The 19760-nt window shown below is 42.7% G+C and overlaps 1 protein-coding gene across 1 annotated transcript; it reads left to right on the forward strand.

The window, feature by feature from the left end:
- Positions 1–5160: 5160 nt before the first annotated feature.
- Positions 5161–19388, forward strand: SAMD3 (sterile alpha motif domain containing 3). The gene is given in 8 exon segments (XM_077312091.1): positions 5161–5239; positions 6111–6272; positions 12633–12733; positions 12735–12748; positions 14914–14995; positions 16068–16190; positions 17976–17994; positions 19138–19388. Coding segments are annotated over 8 exon segments (831 nt in total).
- Positions 19389–19760: the final 372 nt, after the last annotated feature.

The raw sequence follows: 19760 nt of genomic DNA on the forward strand, positions 1-19760 counted from the left end.
GAATGATTGTACGTTCCCATCTCTCTGAATTTGCTTGCACTGCAAAAGCACACTGAAGCAAATGAGCCCCATGTGAGGACTCCCCTTCAACTAGTTTTTCAAGGACTGTGAAAACACCACAACTTTGATTCTAATCAAAAACACTTATTTCAGGAAACTGAAGTTTGATTCCAATTCAAATAGAAGAATGTAGGGATGCCATCCTCTAGGTGGGACCAGGGGATCCCCTGGAATTACAGTTCATCTCCAGAGTGCACAGATCAGTTTCCCTGGAGAAAATGGCTGCTTTGGAAGGTGGACTCTATGGCGTTATACTCCACTGAGGTCCTTGCTGTCCCCAGGCTCCATCCCCAGATCCCTAAGAGTTTCCCAATCAGTATCTGGCAATTCTACTCTCTCATATTCTGCCTGTTGCCATGGGGGACCTGGCAATCATACATGGCATGATTCAGACACTAAAATTTTCTGTAATGTTATGGGGTTTTAATGGGGGGGGGTTAATTGGGTACTGTATTATTGTCCAGCACTTTGTATGTAACCCGCCAGGAGTCAGCTTGTTTGGGATTGGCAGGCAATAAATCAAACAACAACAAATCAAATGTTAAATGCTCAGTCTTGCTTTTAAACTTCTCCTGCTGGAATTATCAGTGTTTCCCATTTGTTATATATATATGGTACAAAAAAATCACATAACCAAATCCTGTCTGCGGTATGAACAATCTGTTTTGCACCCAAGATCCTGATGATTTCAGAGAGACTAATAGTTCCATCCTAAACAGAGCTCTTACAAATGGCTGAGGTGATGCTTCCCCTGTTGTATTGGCACTTGTGTATGGAGCAACACAGTTGCTGGAGCAGCTGACAACATTCCTCTGTGGCAGCGCCAAGGCCCATTGGCAGTCCTGCAGGGGCCTCCATGTGGCAATGGGGACACTCATCTGGCACTCAGATGCCACACAGCTACTCCTACCTTCCTCATCTGAATCAGTGTCCTGCTGGAACCCCATTGTAACAGGAGAATCACTGGGTCAGCAACTTCAGGATATACTTCTCAAGGTCAACATGTAGGTTGGCGGGACTCACTGTCCTTTGACTTTTATTGATTTCATGCTGCTGCAAACTGAGAGTTTTTTTGTCCATGTTCCCCTTATTATGCTGTAAAATGATTGATCCTTTAATACTGTTGGGCTGAGTAGCTATTTTTTAGTGTTGTTCCGTTAAATGTTGTGATTTTAATATCAGCTATTTTAATATTGTGTTTCTATTGTTTTATGGTCAGATACCTTGTAAATCAATTGATTTACACTATGGGTTACAAATGTTCTGCTAAATAAATTAATTCCTACTGGAGAGCAGGAGGTCAAAATGTAAAGGGATTCATCGGAATGTAATTATCAATATTCATATGACTGCAGATTTTTCTTCTTTTGATAGAGTCCATTGTTCATGCTAGATTCTATGTTTGGCAAATGTGGCTAGTTATTAAAGTAGCCTGAAAGCTCGTTGCATCCAGGAATGCAACAGGCTCTAGCGGAGGGGCCCAACGGAGGGAGCCATTTCCGTACTACCAGGAGTTCTGGTTCGCAGCTGGAGCGAGGCGTCAGGAGGCAGGCTGGCTGGGCTGTGGTGCTAGAGGCACAGGTCATGCTGGTGGCTGGGGTGAGGGCAAGGCTGCTGGGTGTCGTGACGTGCAGCAGCCATGGTTGTTGCCCTGTTGGAGGCTGGGGTGATTTCTGCAGAGGCGGGTGGGCCATCGCAGTCACTGGCAGGCGTGGTGGGGCAATGGGGAAGGTAGGGCAGGAGAGGAGCAGCGTCATCGCCGGCCAGGCAGCATCTGGCAGTGAGGCTTGGCACACGGCTCGAGGCTCGAGGCTGGGTCCTGGAAGCGGGCTCTCCAGGGGCTGGCCCAATCCGGTCTCGCGCAGTCTGGATAGGCCCGTGCGGGTGGAAGCTCAGTCTGGATACCAGATGTGTCCCCAGACAGCACTCCGCCAACAAAGGCTTATTGTAAATATTAATCCGAACAATGGTAAGGATGGGTGCATTATCACATTAACACATTTGTGAAGACTTTGTACTTTCATTATCTTCTCTCGACATAGGTGACAAAGCTCTCATTTATAATGACAGAGCAGCAGCCTTTGTCTTTTAAAGTGTATTTTAAGAGTTAATAAAATTAATTTTATTTTGGTGTAGCCAGTTTGGTGTAGTGGTTAGGAGTGCAGACTTCTAATCTGGCATGCCGGGTTCGATTCTGCCCTCCCCCACACGCAGCCAGCTGGGTGACCTTGGGCTCGCCACAGCACTGATAAAGCTGTTCTGAACGAGCAGTGATATCAGGGCTCTCTCAGCCTCACCCACCCCACAGGGTGTCTGTTGTGGGGAGAGGAAAGGGAAGGCGACTGTAATCCGCTTTGAGCCTCCTTCGGGTAGGGAAAAGCAGCACATAAGAACTAACTCTTCTTCTTCTTCTTCTTCTTCTTCTTCTTCTTCTTCTTCTTCTTCTTCTTCTAATATGGGTTATTCCTCAAGTCAAATATATTGTACTTTGGATTCCATTTTATGTTTCTAGTCTGCGGGCTTTTTTTGTCCTAATCTTCTCAAGGATGCAAGAAGTATGACAGCAAGGTGTGATGTGTAATTTACACCAAAGTTCTTGGATAATGATTTTTCACACTGTCTTATTGCTTAGCCTGGAGGAAGAGCTGCAAGGCTACTGTTGTGACACTAAGGGCCTTTTTGCACGGGGATCTTTGTTGCAAATTGGTCACTGAATGAAAAATCGCCATTTAAAATAGTGGAATTCGTCGTTATGCATACCTGCCTTTGTAGTGGAATCAGTTGCGTTTTTTAGCGTTTCCCACAGGCTTCCGGTCTCGGCAGAAATCGCTAGAAAGGAAGCGCTATTGCCAAGCTCGTCCCGCCCCTGGCCGTCAAGCAGCCAATGGGCAGCCGTTAGCATGCTCCCAAACAGCCCCTTTCCCTTTAAGGAAGGTTTTTAAAAAAAAAAAAAAAAACAGACCCATTGTAACGAATCTGGGTAGATTCGTTGCAACGGAGAGACCCATCCAGCTGCCTGGGGTGTTTGAGCTGTCGTTTGATCGGTTGATCGTTAACACGCTGCCTCAGAGTGAAAAAAAAAAATCCCCCCCCTCTCACGGGCCCGATTTTCGGCTGAATGGAATGTGTGAAATGTGTGTGCTTAGTGACTGAAGGGGAGGGACTGAAGCCGGGAAGCCTCTGTTTGAGCTGTCATTTGATCGTGGCCACGCTGCCTCCGAGTGGGAAAAAAAAATCCCCCCTCCCCCCCCCCTCACGGGCGCGATTTTCAGCCGAAACAGTGTGAAAAATAAAGGGAAAATACATCAGCAAACGGGCTTCTGCGGGCTTCTTGTGCTTAGTGACTGTAAACAGCTCTGAGGAGGGACTGCAGCCTGGGAAGCCTCACTGGCTAAACGGAGGCTCGCCGGTGCGTTGATCTCCACTCACTCGGGGAAAAAAAAATGGCGATCGCTTCGCCGGAAGTTTGGAGGACAGGCTCAGGAGGAGGGACTTTGAAGAAACCGCAACAATGGGAACGCACAGGTCTTTTTCGCTACTGTTGCAGATTGGTTGCAGGAGTGTATCGCTTTCCGGAGGGTGAATCCACTTTTTGGGATTCCCCTAAAAGCGCTACAACGAAGCGCTTTTTGCTGATTGGTTTCAGGAGTGTTGCAGATTGTCTACGACGTCGTGCGTTGAGGCAAATTAGTAGCGTTTTCAATTAGCAACCATTGTGCTATTTTGAAGCCGTGCAAAAAGCCCCTTAGGGAGCTTTTTAAGTCAGAGCTAGTACTGTAATTCTCAGAGAGGTTGCATCCTTCTAGTATTTTGTAATCTAATAGAGAAACATAAATGACACTATATGAAGACTAGGAAAATCCCTGGTACTGGGGTGCCGGAGTGCCAGAACATTTGATTTATGCTACTTAAGCATTTGGAACAGTTAGTCTGTTTAGTTATACTCCCCTCTAGAAATATGACATGCACCCCCCCCCCCCGGTTCTATCTTTTAATACCGTATTTACTTAGGTTCTAAGAAACCATAAGGATGGCAGGTCCTCTTCTAGGAATGGTATTTTCATTACTGAGAGGCACCATGGTATGCTAGACCAGCTGTAGCTCTCTTCTATTTTATTTTGTACTGTAATCCACTTACTTCCTCCACACTGCTGTGAGGCAAAATTAGGATTCTGTTCAACACAACATGTAAGGGAGCTTGCCAAGAAGACCCGAGAAATAGGCACAGCAGCTGCAAGGTTACTTGGTGCCTTCTTGAGAGCAATTCAAGGTACAGTTGCTATCTCCATGCAATGCCCTGGCAGTCCCACAAATCCATCTGTACGATACCGTTTGAGGTGTGTGAATGTCCAGAGTCTGACTTAACAAGATAGCAGGGGGAAATCCCTTGCTTAGCATCTGAACAAAGCCATTATAAGGTGCCACCCTGCTGGGGGGGGTAGGTGTTCTGCTATAGTGGGAGGCATACTCGCCTGAGCCCCTTGTTTCCTGCTGCCACTCAGTAAAATGATAAGGGTAGCAATTCATCATTGCACTGATATGCAGTGTCACTCCCAGTGCAAAACCTAAAATAATGATGCTTTAGGGTTAGTTCAAAACTCTACAGTAAAAGGAGAAGGGACTTTTTCATATTGGACCTCTGGTTGCTGGGGGGGGCGCGCGGTTGTTTCGAGGCCAATGAGTGATACAAAAGAGAAACTATCTAGAAAGAGAGTTTCTTTTATCCTCCTACAATGGTCCTCAACAGGGCTAGACACTTAAAGCGGACTTCCTATAAGCTTCAGTCTTTGAAATATCTTGCCACACATAGAAAGATAAGAATGATTTTGCATATAGAAAGATAAGAATAAAGTATGCATTATGTACCATTTAAAAAATTCTCCCATTTATTTAAATGTATTAGACTAGTTTCTTTGTGAAGTAGCATAAATTAATGTGCTACACTGTCTATAAATGTATATATCATAAAACATTATAACCAAAAATGTATCTGTGAAAGATTCCTGTGTGGTTTATTTTTTCTTTTTCTGTAAAACATATATTTTTAAAAAATATTTCTTTTACATTTTAGAGTGGAAGTTACCTTCACAGCACATGAAGATGGAAAAGTGGTCAGCTGATGAAGCCTGCCTCTGGTTGGTACAAAAAATCTTTGGAGAACTAGTTTCTACAGTTTGTGGTGAGATAATTTAAAGCATGCATGCATTTATGTATGTGCATTGATAGATAGATTCCAGGAATTAAGGATGGAATAAATGTAATCCTAAACAGAGTTAACAACTTTTTAATCCCATTAGTTCTGATTTGGTATAAATCTGATTAGGATTGTCCTGCAAGACTTGTTACAAATTTCGATAGCAGAGGTTATTTGTAAGTATTGTTAAAAAAAAAAACTATGTAGTTCCTGTTTGGAAGTTAAACACCAAAAAGATGTTCTGTGCAACATGATGCAGGTTTCTATTTTAATGAATGCTGCATTAATAACATTTAACTTAATGCATTTTGGATAATAAACGTTTTGCTTCCTAGGTTCAGAGTACAAAGGCTCTAACATGCTGAGGGGGTAGGGTTTGAGTTCCCAGCCTCAGAAAAGCTTTTGCTTCTTTTCAGAACAGTAAACTGGATCTGAAACAGGCTGAGGGCTTAATTTATGTCCATACTTTGCCCCATTTAGGGCATAGCCATGTTAACATTTAAAGCTGTCATGATGAGTCTTTGAATTTGTGTCCCTCATGCAACCAGAACCAATCTATACAGAAACCCAGGATTAGCAAGCAATAATTTTTAGGATAGTCTTGGCAGCCTTCTCCTCAGGAATTAAGCACTGAGCCTGTGAAGTCAAGAGCTTGGGTAAGAATATCAATATTTAGACACTGCTGAAGGGGAAAGTGTGTGGTCCAAATTGATTGCTTATTACAGGTTACACTTCTTTTTAAATGTGAACAAAAAGACTGGATGTCTAGAGGATACTTGGGGATGCCTTTAAACATCCTTTCTGCAGCAAAGACAATCAATAGATAATGATTCCTCGCTTCTTCTCTTTGAGGAAGAACAGAGTGGAATTGCTCTCTTGGTTCTCAATGACAGGATGATCCATTTGGTGTAGAAGATGGGGCACTAGACAGTGCTAACGGATCTGATTACAAAATGCAAGCGACAGACCAAAGGAACAGTGTTTACTTGTGGAATCACCTTCCTTTCAGGGTTTATCTGTACAAATTAAGGGGACAGATATGCCAGCAATAGGCATGCATAAAATGAGCGCACTGATGTAACTGCACGCATTAATTCATTTTTAGACCTGCTGAGTTGTAACAAGAATTTGGAAATGCTGCAGAACTGTACGGGGTGTTCTTGAATAGGATTTTAAAAAAAATCTCCTGTGTTTATAAAGATCTCTTGTAATGCTCCATTTGATTCAGTTTTTTTGGCAGTACATAATTACTCAAATAAGAGGTGATGTGACTCAACCCAACTTGGAAGTTTTACTCTGTACTCCAAGACTACGTTTGAATACCAGATGTTTTGGGCCCAGTTATGGTTATTCAGTTTACAAAACAAAAGTACTCAGCACATGCTCGAAGGTATTGTTTTCTTTCTTATTGCTTCATATCCCCCAAGATTCAAGGGATCATATTTTGATCAGTTTACAGTAGGATTTTGAGCACCTTTTTGTAGATTAAACTCTTAATTTGTAGATAAATCCTGTTTTATTGCAAATGTTTGAAACCAGTTAGGCAAATAAATAGATGCTGTACTCCTGTGAATTAGATGCGGTGTTTAAATAGTGAATACTGTTTAACATAGCTCAAAGGGCTGCCAATTCTGGACTGAGGAATTATTAGAGATTTGAGGATGGGACCAGAAGGGCGGGGTTTGTGGAGATTAGGAATCTCAGCAAGGTACAATGCCATAGAATCCATCCTCCAAAGCAGTAATTTTCTCCAAGGGAAATGATATCTGTAGCCTTGAGAGCAATTGTAATTATGAGAGATCTCTAGGTTTCACATGGAGATTAGGAACCCTAGCTATAGCAAACGAGAGGTCCAGTGCATTGTGCACTTGCAAATGTGGCCATTGTCCATAAATCCCTATAAGTCACTGTACGCAAATGAACTCTCATGCTGTCCCTTTGGATGTGAGCCAGAAGAGAAGATCATGGATCTAGAGTTACACAGGAAGGCAGAGTCATCCTACCAAAGACCTTTGCAAGAAACAAGAGGAAGTCTCCAGGTGCAGGAAAGCAATTCACTAGTTCTCTATTAACTTGGATTGCCTTTTCAAAAGAAGAGATCATAGAATCAACAGCCACATAACCAAGATCTCCCCCAGTGTAAAGTTCTGAGACAGCAGTAACAACTACAGCCCCATCAAGTGCTCTCCATTGCTGTACACAGCTCCTTTAAATCCACCAACAGCCCTTTCCCAGAAGGCAGGACTTGAACTATGCAATGAGCTGCCTTTAAGCCTTCAGTTGACCAAACTTTATTATCGGGAGCTGATACAAGCCCCAGTTCAGCCTCCCCCCTCCCCCTCCCCTCTCCCCCTCCCCCCACATGCAGCATTGATCCCAGTGTGACATTTCCCTTTTCAAAGAAGTAGACTTGATTTTTAATCACACACTGAATAAAATGTGGTTGTGCCACAGGGACCAAATAATGTTGTTTCAGAACCAGGAGGCAGCTGGCCATATGTGTCTGATTGTTTTATAGAACATTAATGAAGAATGCTGCCCCATGGTGCCCTTGCACATCACTCCTTAGTGTAGGAAAAACCAGTCACATCAACCCACTTCTAGGCTAATTGCTTTTAAACAGTTTGGAGTTATGGCCTTAAAATCAGATGCCAACAGGCCTGGAGAAAAAATGCCCTGTAACTTTAATAACTGGGTAATGGAAGTTCTTCATGGCATGAAGCTAAAGAATAACACCTGTTAAATAACACCCTCTTAAACCTGTTTATGGTAGTTAGCAATCCCACTCTAAGCTATCAGCATAGTTAAAAAGTGACTTAAACTACTGAATAACATTCACTAAAATAAAATAAATATTGTTCATTTTGGAGTTAAAGGTAAAGGTATCCCCTGTGCAAGCACTGAGTCATGTCTGACCCTTGGGGTGACGCCCTCTAGCGTTTTCATGGCAGACTCAATACGGGGTGGTTTGCCAGTGCCTTCCCCAGTCATGACCGTTTAAACTAATCTAAATCAGCAATCAGTTTCTTTTTTGACTTACTTTTTGTGATTCGCTAGTAACCAGTTGATGTGTTTTCTTTCTTGCAGAACTACTAGCTGGCAGTTAGCTGAAGAATAGGTGAATTGTTCGACTTCTACTGAGAGCTTTGATGATGGATCAGTGGGCCAGAGTTCACAAACAAAAATGAGTTTATGGTACTCTTGCTAATTCCAGATGTCCTTCTGTCTTCACAAAGACCCAAATATATTATCAAGAGCCTATAAGTTGTTTATGCTTAAATGGCTGGTCAGCACTGTTGCTAAGGCTAAAGGTAAAGGTAAAGGTATCCCCTGTGCAAGCACCGAGTCATGTCTGACCCTTGGGGTGACGCCCTCTAGCGTTTTCATGGCAGACTCAATACGGGGTGGTTTGCCAGTGCCTTCCCCAGTCATTACCGTTTGCTAAGGCTTGTTGTTTGTTGCTAAGGCTACCTTCTTCCAAATATATCTCACTCAAAGATTAACCCCCTGCCAGAACCTGCAGTCCTGGCCTTGCCGATCTATGTGTCTGTAGCCTTAATACTTAATCAACACTGCAACTCGGTTTCTGTAGGACTGCCTTAAAAACGAATTGGAAACTTCAGATAGTTTGGAGAACAACAGCTCTTCTTTTAAGCATCTTCATCATATTATGTGTATTTATTTTATTTTATTTTTAGATTTTTACCCTGTCACTCTTGACAAAAGTCATCTCGTAGCGGCTTACAATACAAGACAAAGAAACACAATTTAGCCCATAAAACTCCATTAAAACATTAACAGTATATGAAATAGGACTATATCAAAGATGGTGGTATATCTTCCTAATACTCCTAAGCCCTACTCAGCTGTTCCAGCCTAGAGGCCCACATAGTGGCCCTAGATGATAAAAACTTCAGGGTTCATATTGTAAATGCTCAGTGCAAAGTGCTTAGTGGAGCGCAGGACCCCCAGTATTAGTATTTTGAAATAATTGTGTTGCTTAATTTAAGATACTGAATTTCACATTTAAATTCTTAATGGTCTTGATCCCACTTATCTGAAGGACCGTCTCTCCCCATATGAGACTCTATGGCTGATTCCCCATGAGTGGTATGGGACAGGGTGACGTCTATACAGATCTAGGATTAATCCTCATATCCATATGATGCCACCACCAGGCCACTGCCCTCCTGGGTCTGCCGAGGACTGGGCCCCAGAAGCCAAATGTTAAGTTAACATGGATTCTTCCAGGTTCCTTTTTGGTGCTGCAGGTGCCAAATGCCAATGGGGCCTGTTCCATGGCAGGCACATCAGGACCTCCTCCCTGCCCTATGGAGGCCTGCAGGAAACAAACAATGCCCTGGATGGTTTTGCGGCGCTTCATGGTGTCGCAGGGTGGACCAGGACATTGTTTGTTTAGTTTGCAGAACAGTGGGATTGTGTAGAGCACAATCCCACCATACAGTAAACTACAATGCCCCCCGCCACTTGTGGCGTAATCCACCTGCTGCCACTTTGTTTCCTGGGAGGACTTCTGTCAGAGGGATACGGGATGTCCCGCTGAAATGTGTCCACCACAGGTCACATTTCAATGCCAGAGAGGATCCCCCATGGGGACACAGAGCTCTGCAGAGTGCTCTGCAGCAATGCACCAGAGGCAGCCTGGAATGGTGCCGCTGGTACAGAATCGCCCTATGCCAGCTCCAGATGTTCTACAGAGAGAATGTGTTCTCAGTGGACCAGGTGATTCTTTGGAACAGGCAATTATTGGAAATATAAGAACTGTTCCTTTCCCATCTGTTTTTAGAAGAGTAAGAAAGACTTTACTACTCTGGAGGATTTTTGATCTACTTTCATTGCTGCTCATTCTGGATATGGATTGCTGCTGTAATGGTGAAGTGGGTTATGTTTACATGTTTCATTGTTAATGGTATGCATGGATATGAACATAGCATTTATTTGTTTATTTATTTATATTTGAATTTATATACCACCATTCCCAAGTGGGCTCACGGCAGTTTACAAACAATAAAAGAATTGAAGTTGGTCTACTATCTAGGAAAATTTAATGACTGAATTTTATGTAGTGAAATTATTTTGTTGCCTTCAAAGCACCAACCAACTCTGGTGAGAAAAAAAGAACTGGAAATAGCAGAAGGCAGGAAATATTCTGGGTAATACCGTCTGCTGCTCTGAAATGAGCAGAAGATGGGATATCTCCCGTGTGACCACAGAGAAAGGATTTAATGGTGGAGAATAAAACTGAAAATGGACAGAGCTGTGCAGACCTGGGCAGAGTCTGCACTTACTTTCTTTATTCCATTGTCAATCCTGTTGAATTCAGATAGCTTTGAACTCGGATCTTCCTCTCCTCCCCCCTCCCCATTGAAACAGGAAAGTCTTCTGCACGTGGTTAAGGTAGTTCAGAAGGGGGGAGGAAGCCAAGCCTCTTTCTTTCTTTTCTTGTAGGGGGGGGGAGGAGCCAGGCAGGGAGCCTTTTTCTTTTCTTGGAGGGGAGGGGGAGAAGATCGAAAAAGGCAGAGGAGGGAGGAAAAATCCAGGACCGACCAAAATTGAGAGAAATTAGGGGCTTCTCCTTTAAGGCAAGCGTGTCACATGACCAGGTGTGGCCTATCAGAGGTTCTCTACCATGGAGCTTTCTTTCCCAATCTTTCCCAAGCTGGATATTCTGTATTAAAAGCAGTCTGAGATATTGCACAATAAAGGTAGGGTCACTCCGGATCAATCCTTCTTGCTGCAGAAGGAAAATTAAAATCGCCCCAAATCCAAATGGAAATCGCATTCTGTGTAGAGGGCAGGGACTGAATCAACCTGGGGTTGGAATAAAAGCTCCGTGCAGTTAACACCCTGGTCTCCATGGAGGGTTTATAGATGGACCAGTGGCTTGGTTGCAATGAATCTCATCTGAACCCTTTAGATTTGGAAGGTTGTCAGAAACAGCAGGAAACAGTTCCTGTTGGCAGCAGAAGATAGGACCTGCAATGATGGGTTGAAATTAGGGGCAGAAAGGTACCAGCTGAATATTAGAAAAACATTCGTTTACAGTAAGAGTAGTTTAGCAATGGAATCAGATGACTAGGGAGGTAGTGAGCTCTTCCTTATTGGCAGTTTTCCAACAGCAACTGAACAGACACTTGCTAGGGATACTTTGGGCTGATCCTGCGTTGAGCAGGGGATTGGACAAGATGGCTGGTATGGCTCCTTCCAACTCTATGATTCTTGTAAGCTGTTCACTGCACTAAGTGGATATTTTATTATTACTAATGATAATAATTAACCACTCTATCTCATGAGACTCAGGGCAGTTTACGCTAGAATAAAACACATCAAGTTAGTATAAAATATAAATATGAATGCATACATTCAATTATAGCATTAGAACAAATATAGAGATTCCCATTCTCCTATCATGGGAGTGAAAAGGGGACTTACAAAGATGGTCCACTGCAGCTCGGCTGGTGTGTTCTGATACTGTGGTTACATGTACTAGACCAGGGGTAGTCAAACTGCGGCCCTCCAGATGTCCGTGGACTACAATTCCCAGGAGCCCCTGCCAGCATTCGCAGCATTTGCTGGCAGGGGCTCCTGGGAATTGTAGTCCACGGACATCTGGTGGGCCGCAGTTTGACTACCCCATACTAGACCCTCTTTCTGGCTGACTGTAGATATTGTCTGACTGTAGAGTATAGTGACTTTCAATAAAGAAAACTAAAATGCATGCTTATAATGCAGACTGCATTGTACATGTTATGGAAATAACCTGAGGCGTAGCTCTTTGGGTGAGGCTTATATAATGGTATAAGCCTTTGTGTGTCCATTATAGGCCTATTATGCACGGCTGCTGAAACGGCGGCATGGAGAACGGGGAGGAGGAAGAAGCGAAGCAAACCGCTTACGCATGGGACGGAATGCAACGGTGGCAAAACCCAGAGTATCTGATTGTGCACGTGGCCACTCCGGAGCCGCTTCTGGTTGCACCCTGGTCCCAGGAAGCTCCACTTTCTTCCATATCTTGCTAATGCGGCTTTTTCGGTGGCATACATTTACTGTGCGCCCGGTTGCCGCCTGCAGCATGCATAATTGGTGATTTTAGCCGCCGCTATTCCACCCCGAATGCGGACCTTCCACTCCGTACATAATGGGCCTCAATGAAGCAAATGACAGTGCTAGCAAACGTCCACAAGTCTTCAGAACAAAGTGCAGTCCCTGCTGGAGAAGTATGCATAGTGAACCAATAATAGATTTAGGTGAGTAGCCGTAATAATAGTTATTTCTAGTCTGGACATAAAAAACATGAAACATGTTTGGGCAAGATACAAAGGATTGCAATGAACCAAATTCATATATTTTGTCTGAGGTCCTTACGATGTCAAATGCATATTAGCAGAAAGAAAATGCCCTGACCACAGTAAGAGAATAAGGATAATTGAATTCTTGTAGCCTGACATGACAAATTACCCTGGAAGGATCACTGTAAGTAAGGTTTTTTTAGCATTCTCCCCTGTGAATGTAATAGGAGTACAGGGTGAATTTCCATAAGGATGATCAATCAGTCCCTGAAAGCATTTGACTTAAAGGCTATTTGGATCTTGAGCATAACTAATGAACAGAGTGCAGCTATACCAGACTTTAAAAGTACAGAGAACGCAGCCTGGGGAAATGGCCAGGATACAGTATTAGCTATCCAGTTCCCTGTCAACCACTGCCTCTGCCCCCCCCCCCCCGGGATAATGGCAAGAGGAAGAGCTGTTTCTGTGCAAATTTGTTTCAATATTCTGGTGTTCTTTTCCTTATTGACAAACCACTTTGAGCTTACATGAAAATATTTTAAATAGTACACAGGGAGGGCTACAGCTTGAGTCCTTGTCAGGAGGTGGTGGCAGAAGCCCTGGAGCCACCTGCTGCAGGCAATAGAGGCATGGACAGTGCAAGTACAATGTTATCCAGTCTGCAGCTGGTTCGTGGGTGATGCTGGAGGAGAAGCCCGAGTGCTTGAGTCACTGTCTCCTATGTCAGAGTATTTTAAAAAGATGCCAGTATATATAAGGTTGTGGCAAAATCGCTGCCCCCTTGGGGACAGAGCTCAGCAGCGCTAGCTGTAGTTCTCCAAATGAGTCTGACATATACAGGGCTGGCCTCAGCCTCTTCCATTTCTCATTTATCCTCATAGAACCAGCCTGTGTGCAGCTCAGATGTTTCCAGGATACTGACCACACTCTGGTTTCCTTTAAAAATTACTCTGGTCTTATGTAACATCAATAGTCATCATTTGATAATGATATAAAAATGTATGAGGTTTGCCAAGAGCTTGTTAACACAGTTTAAAGTTTTTGCCAGCATAAACAAATGGTTTTAGGTGGGTGTGGAGTTGAAGGGTCTTTAAATATAAAGATATCTGGGGCCTATAAATTTACATAATATCAAAAATAGATTTTGACATGAAAGCAGAACTCTCTTTCTGTTTTACCAGTGGCTCTTTCTGCATGCATGGCTTATTATCAATTTTCGCTGAATTCAAATCTTCAAATCTTAATTTGAATTTAAATCTTAATTTGAATGCTATGCATGCACTCTGCACCTTTATGTTTTTTCCTGATTTTCTATGTGGATTCCTGGAGTACAGACTCTGCATTACAATCAGAAGAATTGCAATTAGTTTGGTGGAGGGGCAAACCATCCCATAAATATGAATATACCAACTGGGCATGATCACCGGGAGATGAAAGAGTTTTTATGATCCGTTGTGCTACTTGTTCACTTGCTTGCTTATGTGGATGCTTGAGGAACATTCTAGGCCAGTGGCTGTGGATGTATGCGTGTGTGCCTGTATACTTACTCACTTGTGTTCCCACATGAGGAACATTATATTGAAACCTGGAAATCTTACATCTAATTCCTCCCAAGAAGACCAGAGAAGAACACCTAGCTGCTTGTGGATTGTTTTTAGTGCTGTTGATGAATGTTGTTTTAATACTGTTGAGATTAGATTGTCAGTTTTAAGGTTGTTTTATATGGTAATTTTTATTTTAAATATTGTAAGCCACTACGAGTGACAGGTTAGAAATAAATAAATAGCCCTGTCGCTGTGGATGTGTGACTGCTCACCCCCCTTCTCTGTGACTCAAAGACATAAAGAAAATATTTGGAAGTTGGAAAATAAAACAGATAGTTGTAGATTGTAAACCATAAGGAGTGAGATGGGGAGGTGGAGGAAGATACAGAGCAGGAGGTACGAGTACAATGTGGGCATTATTGGAGTGGAGAAGTATCCTCTGAGCAGCAGAAAAGGATAGGGGGAACTAATGCAACAGAAGCTTTATGCTTTTGATTTAACTTTGGCTCTTGATTGGGGGGGGGGCAGAACCACCCTAAAAGGACTTTCAAATAAGCCAGAGATAAAGCTGTCAGAAAGCAAACTGAGGGCTGAAGTGAGGAACAGAGATGTAGAAGCCAAATTTAATCCCAAATAAGATGTGTAGTAAACTTGACAGCAAAGCAAAATGTCTTTAAAAAATTAATGGAAATGCACTGTGAAAATCGGAATTCCAAAAACCCAATGTTTGTTTTCAGTCCAGGTCTTCAAATTGTTGTCCTTGGGCACTGAAATATTTGATAACTTATTCCTCTTGTGTGAACAGGTATTCAACTAAGCAGTATAATGATATTGTCAACTTACTGCTTCAGACTTACCCATTTCTCAATGCAGATGGGTGTGGCCTCGTAAGTATCAAAACAAACATGGTAACAGTCCTCTGTTTCTTATTGGGAATACCTTCCATATGACCTCAAGTGCTTTTTTCTGAGTCCCATTCATGCCCATGGACAGCACTGTCTCTTTAATTGTTGCCATATTCAATTAAGCTCCAGCACAGGACATGCCATTTCTGCCTTTCCAAGTGCATATCTTGTCACTGATGACCATCTCCAATACAGCACCTCAGCAGATCTTTGACTTGATTCTTACAATAATACAATAATGGGGAGCTGTAAGAGCAACACTCTTCCCTCCTATAATGCTATGTCAAGCCAATGATTTAAGAGCAATGCATGTTGTTAGCTCTGTTCAACTGAATCTCTTCACATAGCCTTCAGAAATTAAAGTAATGATAAGTGTAATTGTAGAATGTTATGCCAATTTGTGACTGTATAGAGCTATGACTTGGGTACAGCAGAAAGATAAACAGACTTAGTGCTTTTCTGCTCATGCAGGGTCTTGTGCAACACCTAGCCCTATTCTCCTAATACCATAGAGTGCCTCCAAATTGTTTGCACATTGCTACATTTAACATGAGTTCCATGTAAGATTTCCCTCCCCCCCCCCCCCCGTACTTCTCCTTGTACAAAGACCCTGTCACATGCAGAAATCTTCTGGTGGATCTTTGTTCTAATTCTTCTTACAACTGACAAGAGCTACATGTACAGCAGCAGTGCTAATTGGAATTGCTGTGGAAATGATCAGTGACTGAGCCATCAAAGAGTTGTGTGAAAACTCTTCTCTGTATTTTGATTTAATGACAATGTTGAGAGACACCTATACAGTAATTGTCTTGCATTTTCAGTTTCACTGGTTGTAGCACTGTTGTTCACTAGCATTTCAAGGCAGTAAATCAATGCTTCCCTGAGGAACTGAATCCAGAGAGCTTTTGACAATTATAGACATCTTACAAAAAAAATCTTCTGAAAATGTGCACTAAAAAGTTCTTTTTAAATGAGGAAATAGTAGGTAGTGACCTGCTTTGAGAGGACAGATAAGGATCTTGAAAGATGCTAATTTAAAAAAAAATCTGTGTAGTTTCTATGGAAACAAGCTCTTAAAGACCATTTCAGTTATGTGCAGAGACTGGTAGAGGATGATAAGCAGGTAGTGAGAAACAAATGCAAGTTTGGACACACCAGGACAGACCAGGAAATCTACTGAAAATCAATATGAAACGGCACAAGCCGTGCTTGCAGAAATAAACACTCGGATCCGAATTGGGTGGGGGAGTCAGGAATGTTAATATGTTCCTTATTGTTTTTTCATTATGCCTGAAAAAAGTGGCAATGACTAGAGCTTCCTTCCTTTTTCTACAGCCCAAGATTTTTTGGCCTTCAGAGAATAGAAGGGCTGGATTCAGATGTTAAAACAATTTTAAACAAACCTAGATTCATGGGAGTGAATGGAAGGGAGTGAATGTGCTTGAAGGATGCCTGCCGCATCTTTTGGCACAGGGTGAGATTTCTTTGTGAAGTCCAAATGCAACTTGGGAGTCTGTATTCCTCACACGGAGAAAGGCAAGAAATGGTTCCTGTTGGCTAGAACCGGCATTAACGGCTTTAAATTAAGCGTAGAACAGTACTAGCTAGATATTGGGGGGGGGGGGTCACTTTCAGAGTAGTTCAGCAGTGGAGTAGGGTGCCTAAGGAGGTGGTGAGTTCCCCCTCACTTGGCAGTAAGCACTGGCTGGACAGATACTTATCCTGGATATTTTAGGCCAGTGGTTCTCAACTGCCTTAAGGCTGCAACCCCAACTGTGGTGGCGGCGGCAGCACGCGTAGATGCACATGCACACTTGCACACAGTGCGCAAGCACGCACAAAAGCGTACAATGATCTGGAGGTGGCATGGAGGTGGCCAGTGCCATGGCTCCGTTGCCATCGGCCACCACTGGCCACCACCACCACCCACTGCCACCCGCTGCTGCCCGCCACTCACTGGCACCAACCTGTCCCGGTGACCCCGCGGAAGGGGGCCAGGCAACCACATTTGGGGTCAGGATCCCAAGCTTGAGAACCACTGCTTTAGGCTGATCATGCATTGAACAGGAATTTGCACTTCAAATTCTATGATTCTATTAAAAAGTACAGAAGACAGCAACCAAGACGATTAAGGGGTTTCTATGTTTAGAAAATATCATTAAGGGGGAACATGATAGAGGTTTACAAAATTCTGCATGGGACAGAGAGCATGCCTTGTAACTATTAGCACAATGTCTATTTGGCTTTTGTTTGACTAATTGAAAAAGAGATTCAAAACAGACTGAATTACCTGGGATGTCTGTCAATTCACAGAGCCAAACGTGAATTTAATGCAGCGCTTCAGTGCTATACTTTAAATCAGTAGCCCCCAGCCCCCGGTCTGAGGACAGGGACGGGTCCGTGGATCAGTCGGTACCAGGCTGCGGTTTCTCCTTCTCCTCCTCCCCAGGTACTGCCTCGGGGGCTGCCCTGCCACTCTACCGCCGGCTCACCTTTGGTGCTGTCTGGCAGCTGCCATGACTGGGGTTCCCCCTCGGCGTGGCACTGCGCAGCTGCTGCTGGCAGCAACCCCAGCGGGCATCAGGAAGTCAGGGGTGCCAGCGGGAAAGCAAGTGGAGTAGGGGCTCAGGCAGCGGCGACGTCCCTTGGCAAAAGACTACTCCCCCCGGGCCTCCGTAAAATTGTCAAGTGTTGACCGGCCCCCAGTGATAGAAAGGTTGGGGACCACTGCTTTAAATGCAGAGCCACCAGAGCCTTTTGCCTTTTATGGGACTTTATTTTTTGTATTGTTTATTATTGTGGAGTTCATGTTTTTGATACTACATTGCACCTTAGATTACCACGCCTGAATTTGTACTCTTGGTACTGCTTTTGTGTTGCTGTTATATCTGGAAGTAGACTGGAGAAGAATATAGATCCCATGATGCACTAGTCAATCCCTTGCTGTGTTTTTTCTTTTCAGTATGTGAGTGCATTCAGAAGTGACATTCCCCTCCTTGCATTGTGAAAGTGGCATGGTGCCTTGTATCTTCTCATCCTGCTGCATGTACAAATGGGGGTCTGTACTGAACATCTCTCCTCTCTGAAATCCTTTAATTTGTACAATGTCAAAAGGCAACAGAGAATGTGCTTGAACAGGCTAATTGTGTAGGCACTCAGTGGAATACCAAAGATTACACTAAAAGGTATTGTGCTGCAGCTAACAAAATAGCATCCCTTGCTGAATATTATTCATGCTAATGGCAGGGGAGAGTTATCATTGATATCAGTCTGTACTTGGGAAATATCAACTGCATTACCTTCTATAATGGTAACTTAGCTGGTATTCTCACTTACCTGCATTTGCTTTACCTTATCCATGGGCTACTTTTAAAGATATTTGAACTGCATCCCAGTTCCCTGCTCCCCATATGCTATTTCTGATTATCAGCTACACCTGATAATTACTAGTTTCGTTATCTTACTGGAAAGCGTAAATTTAGTAACACCTTTCATTTCTTAGCATCTTAAAATTATCATCTCTTCTAGACAATCAACATTTAAATTACTTAATTGTGGTGGCAATAAGAACTTTGGAGGTGGTTTCTCTCCCCATGTTTTAGCTTAAAGCATAATAAACCCTGGAAATTGGCAAAGAAGAATGTTTCTAATTTGGAAAGTAATGATAAATAAGGAGCACATTATCTACACAGGACTGGAATATGCTTAAGAATTCCAGTTTTACAGGAAGACAGCAAAATCATGGCTGTGAATTATGGTTACAAGCAGAGGGCTTTAGTTTGTGAGAGACTTTTAAAATGTCATTAATTCTGGGGGCCTATTACAAGAAATGTTTTTAGGAGTCTGGAAAAAATATATAAGGTAGACAGCTCCTTTGATGTTGAAAGTATTAATAAATTCCTTTGATAGAATGGTCTCAGTACTACCTCTAAAAAAAACCTGGGATGGCTGGGGTGCAATTTATTGTAATGAAGTATGAGAATCATTGAGGTGGATAATTAAACTTGAACATGCATTACCAAAATAAAAATGTCTTACCAAGATGATGAATGGCACTGTTTAATAGACTTGTGAATATTTTTATCTGAAAATATTTACAAAAAGAGTTTGAGTTTGATGTTGAGAAAATTGGTTTAACAAAGAATGCATGAAAACTGGAAGAAATTGGGTAGAAGTGGTCAACAGGAGCAAGACTTTAGCAAGAAGAAAGATGATAAATAATAGGATGCCTTTAAAATACATTTTGAGACTTGTTCTCTTTAAGATGTTCTTATCAGATAAAGGCATTTTCCAAGATATTATGGGCATTCTAATGACATTTTGCATAAGTGATGTGTCTGAAACGTTTTGCTACATGTTACTGGGTAAACAGTAATTTGTGTAATTTCTCTAGAGATTCTGATCTACCAATTCCACAGCAGCATAAAGTTAGATCCAAATGTATTATTGGGAAAGTGGAAGATCATTTTTTTCACAGGGAGGGGGCAATTCTTTTCACAGATTTCCTACTTGAGAGAAAAGCACTTCACTCTGAATTTTCCAGCTGTTTTGAGCAGGTAGCAACTCTTAAGTGAAAGTTTCAGGGGGCAGAGGAGACTGCAGGAGACAGGGGAAGGTGGGAAATGATCTGTTCTGCTCAGTTCTTTTAATCCAACCCATAGAGCAACTCTTCTGCACAAGTTTATTAATTTACTCTTGGGTTTATACATATTTCATTCTGATCTGTGGATGAGATCCTTGATAAGTG

Source organism: Paroedura picta, chromosome 1, assembly GCF_049243985.1.
Source record: "Paroedura picta isolate Pp20150507F chromosome 1, Ppicta_v3.0, whole genome shotgun sequence".
Taxonomy (NCBI): Eukaryota; Metazoa; Chordata; class Lepidosauria; order Squamata; family Gekkonidae; genus Paroedura; species Paroedura picta.